General features: G+C 58.7%; 2 protein-coding genes across 3 annotated transcripts; both read left to right on the top strand.

Moving 5' to 3' along the window:
• The first annotated feature begins 308 nt into the window (after positions 1-308).
• On the top strand, positions 309-4,001 carry LOC140902165 (lysozyme C). 2 transcript variants are annotated; one of them, XM_073321930.2, is made up of 4 exons: positions 309-550; positions 1,287-1,517; positions 3,042-3,120; positions 3,779-4,001. In XM_073321930.2, the coding sequence occupies exons 1-4, from the start codon at positions 412-414 to the stop codon at positions 3,843-3,845; spliced, it is 516 nt and encodes a 171-aa protein (XP_073178031.1). In that variant the 5' UTR covers positions 309-411; the 3' UTR covers positions 3,846-4,001. The 2 variants fall into 2 exon arrangements, with proteins under 2 accessions (XP_073178031.1, XP_073178030.1); XM_073321929.2 differs by having other exon boundaries at positions 341-550; positions 1,287-1,445.
• A 5,191-nt stretch (positions 4,002-9,192) lies between these two features.
• LOC140902043 (lysozyme C, milk isozyme) lies at positions 9,193-12,021 on the top strand. The gene is made up of 4 exons (XM_073321664.1): positions 9,193-9,331; positions 10,523-10,681; positions 11,360-11,438; positions 11,807-12,021. Exons 1-4 carry the CDS (start codon positions 9,193-9,195, stop codon positions 11,871-11,873), a joined length of 444 nt encoding a protein of 147 aa, XP_073177765.1. The 3' UTR covers positions 11,874-12,021.
• Positions 12,022-12,525: the final 504 nt, after the last annotated feature.

The following is a 12,525-nucleotide window of genomic DNA, read 5'->3' as shown; positions in this document are numbered from 1 at the left end:
AGAGGCATGGAAAGGCTTGGGGACAAGTACCTTAGAGTGGATGGGGCTGGGAGCCAGGACTCCTGGGTTCTATTCTGGGGGCATCTAGTGGTTAGAGTGGGGGAGGGGGACGGGTGGTAGGAGCCAGGGCTCCTGGGTTTTCTGGGAGGAGAGTGGGGTCTCGTGGGTTGGAGCAGGGGGTCTGGGAGCCAGGACTCCTGGGTTTTCTCCCTGGCTCTGGGAGGGGAGCAGGGTCTAGTGATTAGAGCAGGGGGGGCTGGGAGCCAGGACTCCTGGGTTCTTTGCCAGCTGTATGCGGGAGGCCAGGGTCATGCTTCTCACCTTCGTCCTGCCTCCGTTCCCTCGCCTTTCTCTCCCCCCGCAGGTGGCACGGAGGGTGCAGGGCCCCGAACCCGGCGTCCTCGCCCCGGCATGAGGGCTCTGGCCCTGCTTCCCGTCCTGGCCTGCCTGAGCGCCGGGGCCCGGGGCGAGGTGTTCAGTCGCTGTGAGCTGGCCCGGCTGCTGCAGAGAGGGGGGCTGGACGGGTTCATGGGGTACCGCCTGGACAACTGTGAGTGCCCATCCCCCGTGCTCCTCCCCCCTCATCCTGCCTCCGGCTCTTGCCCTAGAAGGCTCCCAACAATTTGTCCCCCCAACTATGCTGAATGGGGTCTAGTGGTTAGAGCAGGGGGGGCTGGGAGCCAGGACTCCTGGGTTCTCTCACTGGCTCTGGGAGGGGAGTAGGGTCTCGTGGTTAGAGCAGGGGTGGACTGGGAGCCAGGACTCCTGGGTTCTCTCCCTGGCTCTGGGAGGGGAGAGGGGTCTTGTGGTTAGAGCTGGGGGGGCTGGGAACCGGGATTCAGTTTGTCAGTATCTGTCTCACCAGTGCCAGCTACAGAGGCAAAACCGTCTCCTGACTCCCAGGCATCTCCCTTCTGTTTGCCCGTCCCAGGATTTCATGAGCCCTGTTTTCCCCGCCATGGCCCGGGTCACTCAGGTTGAGTTCCTTGTCCACGGGGGACCCCCTAGATCCTTTCCAGGGTCCCTGCTTTGCACGATTCAGTCCCCAGTTAGGCTGGCCTTCCTCCTTCCTCGGAGTATGGCCTGGCTCAGGTCCGTATGGGTTGAACGGGCCCAACTGACCGAGCCGGCCCAGCGTCACTTCTCTCTGCCTCCAGCCACGCTCTGGGCTCTCAGCTGCTCGGGGTCCCCCTTGCCAGCTGGGAGGGATGGAGACCCCCTTTCTCTTTGCCCTGGAGGCCAAGGGGCTGCTTGAAATGTCTCCCCCCCGCACACCTGACCCCCAGGGCTCTGCCTGGCTTTCTACGCCAGCCGCTTCAACACGGGGACCGTGATGGAGAACTCGGACGGCAGCTCCGACTACGGGATCTTCCAGATCAACAGCCGCCGGTGGTGCAGTGACCAGCGCAGCCGCACGCTGGACCTGTGCCAGACACGATGCCGCGGTACGGCCCCCCTACCCCCAGGGGAGAGGGGGGCAGGGACCCCAGCCCCACAGGGCCACCTTGCTGGGCGAGGTAGGGACTGGGAGAGTCTGGGATAGCTAGATAGAGTGGGGGGATGGGGATAGATGGATAGATAGATAGAGGGGGTGCATGGTGTCACGGAGTCCCTGGGTGATGCTCTGGAACTGCTCCCCATGAAGGCAGTCAGGACTCTGGGGCAGTCGCCTTCCTGTGAGCAGCCTGTCTTCAGGACACACAGCTCACCTAGCTTCCACCTTCCTGGGTCTGACCTCGGAGCATTCAGCCTCCTCTGCCCCTCCGTGCGCTTCCCACAGCGAGTCCGGGGCTCCTGGGGAAGCCAGAGGGTCCTGCCCCCCAACTTTGCAGACAGACGTGACTCTCAGCCAGCCAGTAACACAGAAGGTTTATTAGACGACAGGAACATGGTCTAACACAGAGCTTGTAGGTGCAGAGACCAGGACACCTCAGCTGGGTCCATTTTGTGGGGCAGGGAGCCAGACAACCACGTCTGCACTTCACTCCATGTCTCCAGCGAGTCCCAAACTGAAACCCCCTCCAGCCCCCCCTCCTCTGGGCCTTGTCCCTTTCCCGGGCCAGGAGGTCACCGGATTCCTTTGTTCTCCAACCCTTTAGCTCTCACCTCGCAGGGGGGAAGGGCCCAGGCCATCAATTCCCAGGAAACAGGGTGTCGGCCATTCTCTGTGTCCAGACCCCTGCACACACCTGCCCTCTAGGGCTCTGCAATGATCATACCCCCTTATCCCACCACCTAGATACTTAAGAACTGCCTAGGGGAAACTGAGGCACCCTCACACTATTCAGAGGAAACATTAAGAACAGTCCCACTTCTTCACATATGGGGATAGATAGAGGGGGTGGATGGGGATGGGTAGATAGGTGGGGGGGATGGGGATGGATAGATAGATGGGGGGTTGGGGATGGATAGATAGTGGGGGTGGATGGGGATAGATAGATGGGTGGATGGGGATAGATGGATAGATAGATGGGGGGATAGATAGATAGATGAGGGTGATGGGGATGGATAGACAGAGGGGGTGTACGGGGATGGGGATAGATGGATAGATAGAGGGGCGGATGGATAGATGGATGGGGTGGATGGGGATGGGTAGATAGATGGGGGGATGAGGATGGATAGATAGAGGGGGTGGATGGGGATAGATAGAGGGGGTGGATGGGGATAAATAGATAGAGGGGGTGGATGAGGATAGATATATAGATGGTGGGGGATGGGGATGGATAGATAGATAAATGGGGGGGATGGGGATGGATAGATAGATAGATGGGGGGGGGGATGGGGATGGATAGGTAGGACTCGGCTTTCCCCAGCCATGTGGCCTTTCCTAGCATGACAGACAAACCAGAGTTCAATAACCCAGCTGCTCCACTCCAGAGGTGGCTGCATTTCAGCGTCGGGTGAAGCAGCCCCGTGCAGTGTAGATTTGTCTGGTCCAAGATAGCTGGCCCGGGGGCCTGCACGGGGGGCCTGCCCAGCAGGGGAATCAGGGTCCACACATCCTGACCCCCTTCACACCACATCTCATTCTTTCCCCACAGATTTACTGACTGCGGACCTAGCGGATGACATCAACTGTGTCAAGAAAGTCGTGATGGACTGGCAGGGGATGGGGGCCTGGTATGGGAAAAATTATCTCTCTATCCCCACCCACCCCCTCTATCTATCTATCTATCTATCTATCTATCTATCCCCACCCACCCCCTCTATCTATCTATCTATCTACCTATCTATCTATCTACCTATCTATCTATCCCCACCCACCCCATCTATCTATCTACCTATCTATCTATCCCCACCCACCCCATCTATCTATCTATCTATCTATCTATCTATCTATCTATCTATCTATCTATCTATCTATCTATCTATCTATCTATCTATCCCCATCCACCCCCTCTATCTATCTTTCTATCTATCTATCTCCACTCTTAGCTCTGTCTTTTTGCAACCCTGAGAATCACTGCACAATACAACAAATGGACGGATTACGTAGCACCAGAGAACACAGCAAGTGCAGTGTGATCCATGGTGTTACATAATGTAACACCACACAGGATAATGTAGAACTGACGCTCATTGCGGGATGAGCCATCCCTGTTATGTGCAGCTGTTCTGCAGCCACTCTCCCCCAGAGGCGGCTGCATCGCAGCGTAGGGCGAGCCGTCCCCAGGTGGCGTTATGTGCGGCTGGTCCCCTGCTGCCCTGCCCCAGAGGTGGCTGCATCTCAGTGTCTTCTTTGCTTCTGTCCCCTGACCTTTCTTCTCTGCCCTGTCAGGATGCCGTGGCGCGACCATTGCAAGGGCCGGGACCTGAGTCACTGGGTGGCTTCCTGCAACCTGTGATCTGGCCAGAGGACCTCGGCGCCCATCTCCAAGGACCCAGCTGGCTTCTGCGTCCGGCTCCGACAGCGGGGCTGGGCGAGGGGCCCCCCACGCACAAAGGAGAGTTAGACACCGGGGAAGGGGAAGGTCAATAAACCTGTCCCTTCGAGTGCCGAGTTCGCTGGGCTTGTGGGGTCCCTGGGGTCGGGGCAGGGGGCCGGCATGGGGCGACGGGGTGTCCGGAACAGCAGGGGGCCCTGTCACTGCAGCCAGAGGGACCCCGAGGGAGTTCCAGATGCTGGGGTAAGGGAAAGAGGATGGGGAGAGGGGTCTGATCAGCGAGGGAAGTGTCCCCATGGCGAAAGCAGCCCCAAAGTGTATACCATGTTCTCCCTCTGTGTGCCCCTGCTGCCCCCTGCTGGAGGGGACTGTCCCTGTGGGGTGTGTGTATGTCCGTGCTGCCCCCTGCTGGAGGGGACAGACCCTGCAGTGTGTGTGTGTGCGTGTCCCCATCCCCTGCTGCCCCCTGCTGGAGGGGAGGAGCCCTGCTCTCTGTGTGTTCATGGCTTCTCTGAGTTCAAGGCCAGAGGAGCCCCGCTCACCCAATCTGAGTTCTGGATCTCACCGGCCACCCCCTGGCGCCAGCGCCCCAATCCCCGTGGCCGAACGAGACCCATGTATCAGAGCCCACGGGAGACGAGACTGCGCTGTGCAGAGAGGTGGAACCGGGGTGCACCAACGCCCGAGGCCCCCCAATGGCTGGGCAGAGATTAAGGGAGAGACACCCAGATAATCCCGGTGAATGACCCACATCCCACACTGCAGAGGAAGGGGAACCCCTTCCCCCTGCCAGGTCCCTGCCAAATTGACCAGGGGAAAAATTCCTTCCTGACCCCTGTCAGTGGCCAGTGGGAGCCCTGAAGCATGAACGTTAGGGACATATGATGTAACCCAGAAGGGAGCCCCGGGGCAGCTGAGCCCTGTCCCTGCTCTCACAAGCAATGTCGGCCTGTGACTGCCCTCATCCGCTCGCTTTTCAAAGCAGTTAAATTGTTTGCTCCCAACCCCCCACTCCTAGTTGGGGGCTGGTCCCGAGCCTCACCCTGCTGATGAGTAGAAACCGTTTTCTAATTTCCAGCCTGAATTTGTTCGTGGCATGTTTCTGCCCATTTGTTTACATCGCCCCTTAGCTTCCGTCACTCTTCTCCAGCCCCGGGGCTTAGCCCCCCCCCCCATGTAGCTATCAAGAGTAATCAGAGCCCCCTAGAGCCTTCTTTTTGCTCCCCTAAACAAGGCAGCCTCCCCCAGTTTCCTCCATCCCGCTGGTCAGCCCAGCTGCCCGGTCTCCGCACCTGGGCCGGTTTGGGTTCCTCTTGCCGATTTCCTTCCGTGACGTCCTGAGACGTGAGCTGGAGACATGTGGGCTCAGCAGAACTACCATTAAGTGGCTCTATAAATGGTTAAACAACCGCAAACGAAGAATCATTATTTATGGAAGGAGGAGGGATTGGAGGGCGGTCTTGAGTGGGAACCTCCCTCCAGGAATGGCCAGACTGGGTCAGAGCAAAGGTCCATCTAGCCCAGTGTCCTGTCTTCTGACAGTGGCCAGTGAATGCAGAGAACAGGGAATCATCCAGTGATCCATCCCCAGGGCCCATTCCCAGCTTCTGGCAAACAGAGGCTCGGGACCCCATCCCTGCCCATCCTGGCTAATAGCCATTGATGGACCGATCCTCCATGAGTTTAGCTAGTTCTTTTTTGAACCCTGTTATAGTCTTGGCCTTCACACCATCCCCTGACAAGGAGTTCCACAGGTTGACGGTGCGTTGCGTGAAGAAATACTTCCTTTTTTTTGTATTAAACCTGCTGCCTGTTAATTTCATTGGGTGACCCCTAGTTCTTGTGTTTTGAGAAGGAGTAAATAACACTCCCTGATTTGCTTTCTCCAAACCAGTCATGATTTTACAGACCTCAATTGTATCCCGCCTTAGTCGTTTCTTTTCTAAGCTGAAAAGTCCCAGTTTCGTTAATCTCTCCTCATACGGAAGCCGTTCCAGACCCCTCATCATTTTTGTTGCCCTTTTCTGAACCTTTTCTGGTTCCAATCTATCTTTTTTTGAGATGGGGCGACCACATCTGTATGCAGTGTTCCAGATGTGGGTGGGCCATGGATTTATATAGAGGCAATAGGATATTTTCGGTTTTATTCTCTATCCCTTTCCTAATGACTCACCATTCTGTGCGATTTTTTGACTGCCGCTGTTTTCAGTCTCCACCATGACTCCAAGGTCTTTTTCTTGAGTGGCAGAAGCTAATTTAGAGCCCATCATTCTCTATCTCCCCACAGGGATCTGTTCTGGGCCCGGTGTCATTTAACAGCCGTAGGGATATAGAGCAGACTGATCCAATCTGCAGATGACACAAAGCGAGGGGGGGTTTGCAAACCCTTGGGAGGACAGAATTAAAAGTCAAAGGGATCTTGATAAATTGTAGGACTGGGCTGTAGCCAGCAACATGAAATTCAACAAGGTGCCCCACTTAGGGGACTAATTTAATAACGGGCTCTTTAATCTGGCAGACAAAGGTCTAAGTGACAACAGGACAAGTGCAGAGTCCTGCACTTAGGACGGAAGAATCCCAGGCACCACTACAGACTAGGGACCGAATGGCTAGGCAGCAGTTCTGCAGAAAAGGACCTGGGGGTTACAGTGGACAAGAAGCTGGATATGAGTCAGCAGTGTGCCCTTGTTGCCAAGAAGGCCAATGGCATTTTGGGCTGTATAAGTAGGGGCATTGCCAGCAGATCGAGGGACGTGATCGTTCCCCTCTATTCGACATTGGTGAGGCCTCATCTGGAGTCCTGTGTCCAGTTTTGGGCCCCCCACTACAAGAAGGATGTGGACAAATTAGAAAAAGTCCAGCGGAGGGCAACAAAAATGATCAGGGAGGCTGGGGCACATGACTTACGAGGAGAGGCTGAGGGAACTGGGGTTATTTAGTCTGCAGAAGAGAAGAGTGCGGGGGGATTTGATCGCAGCCTTCAGTTCCCTGAAGGGGGGCTCCAAAGAGGATGGAGCTCGGCTGTTCTCAGTGGTGGCAGATGACAGAACGAGGAGTAATGGTCTCAAGTTGTGGTGGGGGAGGTCTAGGCTGGATATTAGGAAACAGTGTTTCACTAGGAGGGTGGTGAAGCCCTGGAATGGGCTCCCTAGGGAGGTGGGGGAATCTCCATCCTTAGAGGTTTTTAAGGCCCGACTCGACAATGCCCTGGCTGGGATGATTTAGTTGGGGTTGGTCCTGCTCTGAGCAGGGGGTTGGACTACATCAGGGGTAGGCAACCTATGGCATGCGAGCCAAAGGCAGCACGCGAGCCGATTTTCAGGGCACTCACACTGCCCGGGTCCTGGCCACCGGTCCCGGGGGCTCTGCTGCTGGCGTGGGGTACTGGCCGCCGGCCCCCTGCCAGCCGGGGTTCCATCCGCTGGCCCTGCTCAGCCCGCTGCTGGCTCTGGGTCCTGGTCACCGGTCTGGGGGGCTCTGCTGCCAGACTGGGGTCCCGGCCGCCGGCCCAGGGCTCTGCAGCTGCCCCCAGCTGTGGCCCACTGGCCCCAGCCTGGGGCAGTGCAGGGTGCAGACAGGGGCAAGAGGGGGCGCAGCTCAGCACCCCTACTTTAAAAATTATTCCAGCGCCACTGTGCTGGGATAATTTTAGGTCCTGATTCGCTGCTTATGTCACTCTCACGCCTCGTGGACCCGCGCGCTGCCTTGGACGTTGAGACTGGAATGTACGTGCAAGACCTGGAATCAGGATTTTCTGACAGATCTCAAGATTTCCAGCGATTTGGCCCAAGGCTTTCTTTTCTAATTCAACCTGAAAAGTTCAACGAAAGGGACGTGGATTTGTCAGTATTTCAGTGGATGGGGGCTGAAGATTTCGAAATGCAGCTCATTCAGTTAAAAAGCTCAGAATTGTGGGCATCAAAGTTTGGAGATCTGCAGAGTGCACGTGAAGCTACCGAGAGAGATCACGGGGCCTCTGGTCTGACCTGCTGGACATCCCTGCCTGTGAAATTTAACAGTTTGAAGAAAATTGCGTTTGCAATGCTTTCAGCATTTGGATCCACATACCTGTGTGAACAGGTATTTTCACACATGAAATCTGTCCTCTGTCCCTCTCGGAGCCAGTTAACAACTGATCACTCAGAAGCCTGTGTGCAGCTTAAAGTATCCAAATACCTGCCAGACAGTGGAAAACTCGGCAAGGAAAAGCAAGGGCAAGGATCACACTAAACTGATAAGATCTGCATTTTAATTTAATTTTAAATGAAGCTTCTTAAACATTTTGAAAACCTTATTTACTTGACATACAACAGTAGTTTAGTTCTGTATTATAGACTTATAGAAAGAGACCTTCTAAAAACGTTAAAATGTATCCCCCGGCACGCGAAACCTTAAATTGGAGTGAATAAATGAAGACTCGACACACCACTTCTGAAAGGTTGCCGACCCCTGGACCAGATACCTCCTGAGGTCCCTTCCAACCCTGATCTTCTGTGATTCTAAGTTGAAGCTAGTCAAATTCAGCCTGGAAAGAAGGTGTCGTTTTTCTAGCAGAGCAATTACCCGTCGGGACACTTTCCCAAAGGGTGCGTGGAGTCTCCCTCCCTGGCCGTTTTGAAATCAAGCTGGGCCGTGTTTCTGCTCCGGGAGTTATTGTGGGGAAGGTCTCTGGCCGGGCAGACAGGAGGTCAGACTCAAATCACAAAGGCCCTGGAATCGGTCGATCTACCAGCAGAGGGCGAATGGCTCTTGGGAGCGACCTACCACCCCACCCCTTAGTGAACGATCGGGCATAGATCGGAGCCAGGGGATCCCCGTGAAACGCCCAGCGCCCCCTGGGCCCTCTGCCCGTCGGCACCGAGAGATCCTTGGGTCGCACTCCGGCCTGGCTCCAGCTGAAGTCACCCCTGATTGCAGTGGGGGTAGGGTGGGAATCTGACCTCACCCCCGCCCCCCGGGTCAATCCGGAGTCACTCCCTCTCATGGAACCCCAAGGGGTGGTTCTAGAACATGGGGCCTTCATGACACCACAGGGCGTTCTAGAAGGGAGGCCACGACCCCCGGCCACGGAGAGCAGGGGGGGCCCCATACAGCTCCCAGCCACTGCCCAGCACCCTCCTGGCCATCTCCATTCGCCCCTCAGCCACTGCCCAGCACCCCTCTGGCCACCCCCATACACCCCCCTTCTCTCTCTCCATCTTTCTCTTTCCAGCGCCGCCCCGACGGTGCCGTTGGCCTGTTCCCGGAGCGCCCCCTCAGCTCCCCTCGGTCCGCAGTCCGACTGCCCCCCGACTCCAGCCCTGCGGGGATGGGGGTCCTGGGGCTGGTGACCCTGCTGGCTTGCCTGAGCACGGGGGGCCGGGGGAAGATCTTCACCCGCTGCGAGCTGGCGCAAGAGCTGCAGGAGAACGGGATGGACGGATACGAGGGCTACAGCTTGGCCAACTGTGAGTGAGCCCTCCGCTGTGTCCCACGGGCTCTTCTATGGGGCTGCGGGTCCCTCCGCATCACCCCCTCATGGGACCTCCCTATGGGGCTGCGGGTCCCTCCGCATCACCCCCCTCATGGGACCTCCCTATGGGGCTGCGGGTCCCTCCGCATCACCCCCTCATGGGACCTCCCTATGGGGCTGCGGGTCCCTCCGCATCACCCCCTCATGGGACCTCCCTATGGGGCTGCGGGTCCCTCCGCATCACCCCCCTCATGGGACCTCCCTATGGGGCTGCGGGTCCCTCCGCATCACCCCCCTCATGGGACCTCCCTATGGGGCTGCGGGTCCCTCCGCATCACCCCCTCATGGGACCTCCCTATGGGGCTGCGGGTCCCTCCGCATCACCCCCTCATGGGACCTCCCTATGGGGCTGTGGGCCCCTCCCACATCACCCCCCTCATGGGACCTCCCTATGGGGCTGCGGGTCCCTCCGCATCACCCCCGTCATGGGACCTCCCTATGGGGCTGTGGGCCCCTCCTGCACCATTTCCTGTGGGACCTCCCTATGGGGCTGTGGGCCCCTCCCACATCACCCCCCTCATGGGACCTCCCTATGGGGCTGCGGGTCCCTCCGCATCACCCCCCTCATGGGACCTCCCTATGGGGCTGCGGGTCCCTCCGCATCACCCCCATCATGGGACCTCCCTATGGAGCTGTGGGCCCCTCCTGCACCATTTCCCGTGGGACCTCCCTATGGGGCTGTGGGCCCCTCCCACATCACCCCCCTCATGGGACCTCACTATGGGGCTGTGGGCCCCTCCCACATCACCCCCCTCATGGGACCTCCCTATGGGGCTGTGGGCCCCTCCTGCACCATTTCCTGTGGGACCTCCCTATGGGGCTGTGGGCTCCTCCCACATCACCCTCCTCATGGGACCTCCCTATGGGGCTGTGGGCCCCTCCTGCACCATTTCCCATGGGACTTCCCTATGGGGTTGTGGGCCCCTCCCGCATCACCCCCCCCCCATGGGACCTCTCTGTGGGGCTCTGGGCCCCCTCCCACACCACTCCCTGTCTCTCTGGGGCTGTGTCCCCCCCCCACTGCTCCCCATCTCTAAGGGGCTGTGCCCCCCCACCGCTCCCCGTCTCTCTGGGGCTGTGTGCCCCCCCTCACCGCTCCCCGTCTCTCTGGGGCTGTGCCCCCCAGGGGTCTGCCTGGCGTTCTACGAGAGCGGCTTCGACACGGCGGCCGTGGGGGCCAATGCGGACGGCAGCACCGACTACGGCATCTTCCAGATCAACAGCGGCTGGTGGTGCCAGGACGCCCAGAGCCCGTCGGAGAACCTGTGCCACGTGCGCTGCCAGGGTGAGGCCGCCAGGGGGCACCAGGCTGCAGGGGGTGGGAGGTTGGGGGGGGGCGTGCTGCAGGGGGCAGGCTGGGGGTCAGTGGGGGGCTCAGCGGGGGGCACCATGCTGCAGGGGTCAGGCAGGGGGTCGGTGGGGGGCTCAGCAGTGGGGCGCTGGGCTGCAGGGGGTGGGAGGTTGGGGGGGGCCGTGCTGCAGGGGGCAGGCTGGGGGTCAGTGGGGGGCTCAGCGGGGGGCACCGTGCTGCAGGGGTCAGGCAGGGGGTTGGTGGGGGGCTCAGCAGTGGGGCGCTGGGCTGCAGGGGGCGGGCAGGAAGCTCAGTGTGGGGGGCACCATGCTTTGGGGTCGGTGGGGGGCACAGCGGGGGGGGGGGGCGCCGTGCTCTGGGACATTCCTGTGCGACGCCCAATCAGGCTTCTAACCACTCCTGCCTCCTGAAGCCCCCCCAGGATCTGGGGTATGTTCCCGGCCTGCTGATGGGCTGCGGTGGGAACAGGCACCCTTCCCTTCAGCGGGCACCGGGGGGGGGGCAGCGGGGATTCGGGGGGGAGGGGGGTGGATTTGGCTGAGGTGTGGTTGGAGCAGATCTGACCCCCTCCCCTTTCATCCCAGCCCCCCCAACTCTGCAGCCTCCCCGAGGGGGCCCATCCCTGCCTTACCCTCCCACCTTTGCTACTAGATTTACTGAACCCCGACATCAAGGACGACATCAACTGTGCGAAGAGAGTGGTGCAGGATCCTCAGGGCATGGAGGCTTGGTAAGGGGGCTCCCTGGGGGTGGGATATTCTCAACAGAGGAGCTCTGCATCTGGGCACCGGGCAAGACCTCCCCATGAGGCGTTGTGTGTGGGTGTTCGCCAGATGCCCCGCCCCAGAGGTGACTGCATCTTAGTACTGGGCGAGACAGTCCAATGTGGTGTTATATGCGGCTGTTCTCTGACTGCCCCATCCCAGAGGTGGCTGCATCTCAGCACCGGGCAAGCCATCCCCATGTGTGGCCGTTCTCCATCTGTCCCACCCCAGAAGTGACTGCAGCTCAGCGCCGGGTGAGCCCTCCCCATGGGTTATCTATCAGTGCTACTGTGCTGGTGAACCGCCATCTCATCTGTCACTTCCCCTCCCTCAGGGACGACTGGAAGAACCACTGTGAAAAGCAGGACCTGACTGAGTGGATTGAGAGTTGTAATCTGTGAGGCCTGAGCGTGTCTCCCCCTTGGGGGGGGGCAGTGTCTGTCCACACTGTGTCTGTCTGTTTGTTCACACGAATGCTCCCTGCACTGAGCAATCTCGAAGGAATTTATAAACCCCGTTGGATGAAATCTTCTTGCTGTGTTTCTCTGGTCAGATGCCCGCGCAGGCTGGCAGGGCCCCCAAGAACCCGGTCTGAGACCCTGTGAAGTGAAATCAGTGAAGTGAAGTGAATGAAAACCCTCCAGTGAAAACAGATCAGGCCCCTGGGCCCACCCCAGCCCGGTATCCAGTGCCAGAACCAGCAAAGGAAGCTGGAACCCCTTCCCCACCCGTTGCCCACACCCCTTCCATTCCCTGTTACGGAGGAAAACCCCTCCTGAGCCCCAGCCCAAGGGCAGCTGTGCCCTGAAGCATGAGGATAGCCCGGTTTCTTTCAATGTGGATGCTAATATCCCTTCTACCCGGCTGAAATACACACAGTGGGAGAGATCCCTGCCACCGCTGTGAGACAAGCTGTGTTTTCACGAGGGAAACTGAGGCACGGAACAAGTAGTGACTTGCCCAAGTTCAGACAGGTTGTCTCAGAGCTGGGAGGGAAGACAGGGGCTTAGAAAGGCCTTAGCCCCCCTACTGCCTCTCCTCCCAGCTGTGGCT

Source organism: Lepidochelys kempii, chromosome 23, assembly GCF_965140285.1.
Source record: "Lepidochelys kempii isolate rLepKem1 chromosome 23, rLepKem1.hap1, whole genome shotgun sequence".
Taxonomy (NCBI): domain Eukaryota; kingdom Metazoa; phylum Chordata; order Testudines; family Cheloniidae; genus Lepidochelys; species Lepidochelys kempii.
This window is presented reverse-complemented; position numbering and strand designations above follow the sequence as displayed.

Coding starts and splice junctions, on each gene's coding strand:
- LOC140902165 (XM_073321930.2), top strand. CDS start 412: ATGAGGGCTCTGGCCCTGCTTCCCGTCCTGGCCTGCCTGAGCGCCGGG. Junction 1,518..3,041: donor GGGCCACCTTGCTGGGCGAG/GTAGGGACTGGG, acceptor CTTTCCCCACAG/ATTTACTGACTGCGGACCTA. Junction 3,121..3,778: donor TGGCAGGGGATGGGGGCCTG/GTATGGGAAAAA, acceptor CTGCCCTGTCAG/GATGCCGTGGCGCGACCATT.
- LOC140902043 (XM_073321664.1), top strand. CDS start 9,193: ATGGGGGTCCTGGGGCTGGTGACCCTGCTGGCTTGCCTGAGCACGGGG. Junction 10,682..11,359: donor GTGCCACGTGCGCTGCCAGG/GTGAGGCCGCCA, acceptor CTTTGCTACTAG/ATTTACTGAACCCCGACATC. Junction 11,439..11,806: donor CCTCAGGGCATGGAGGCTTG/GTAAGGGGGCTC, acceptor CCCCTCCCTCAG/GGACGACTGGAAGAACCACT.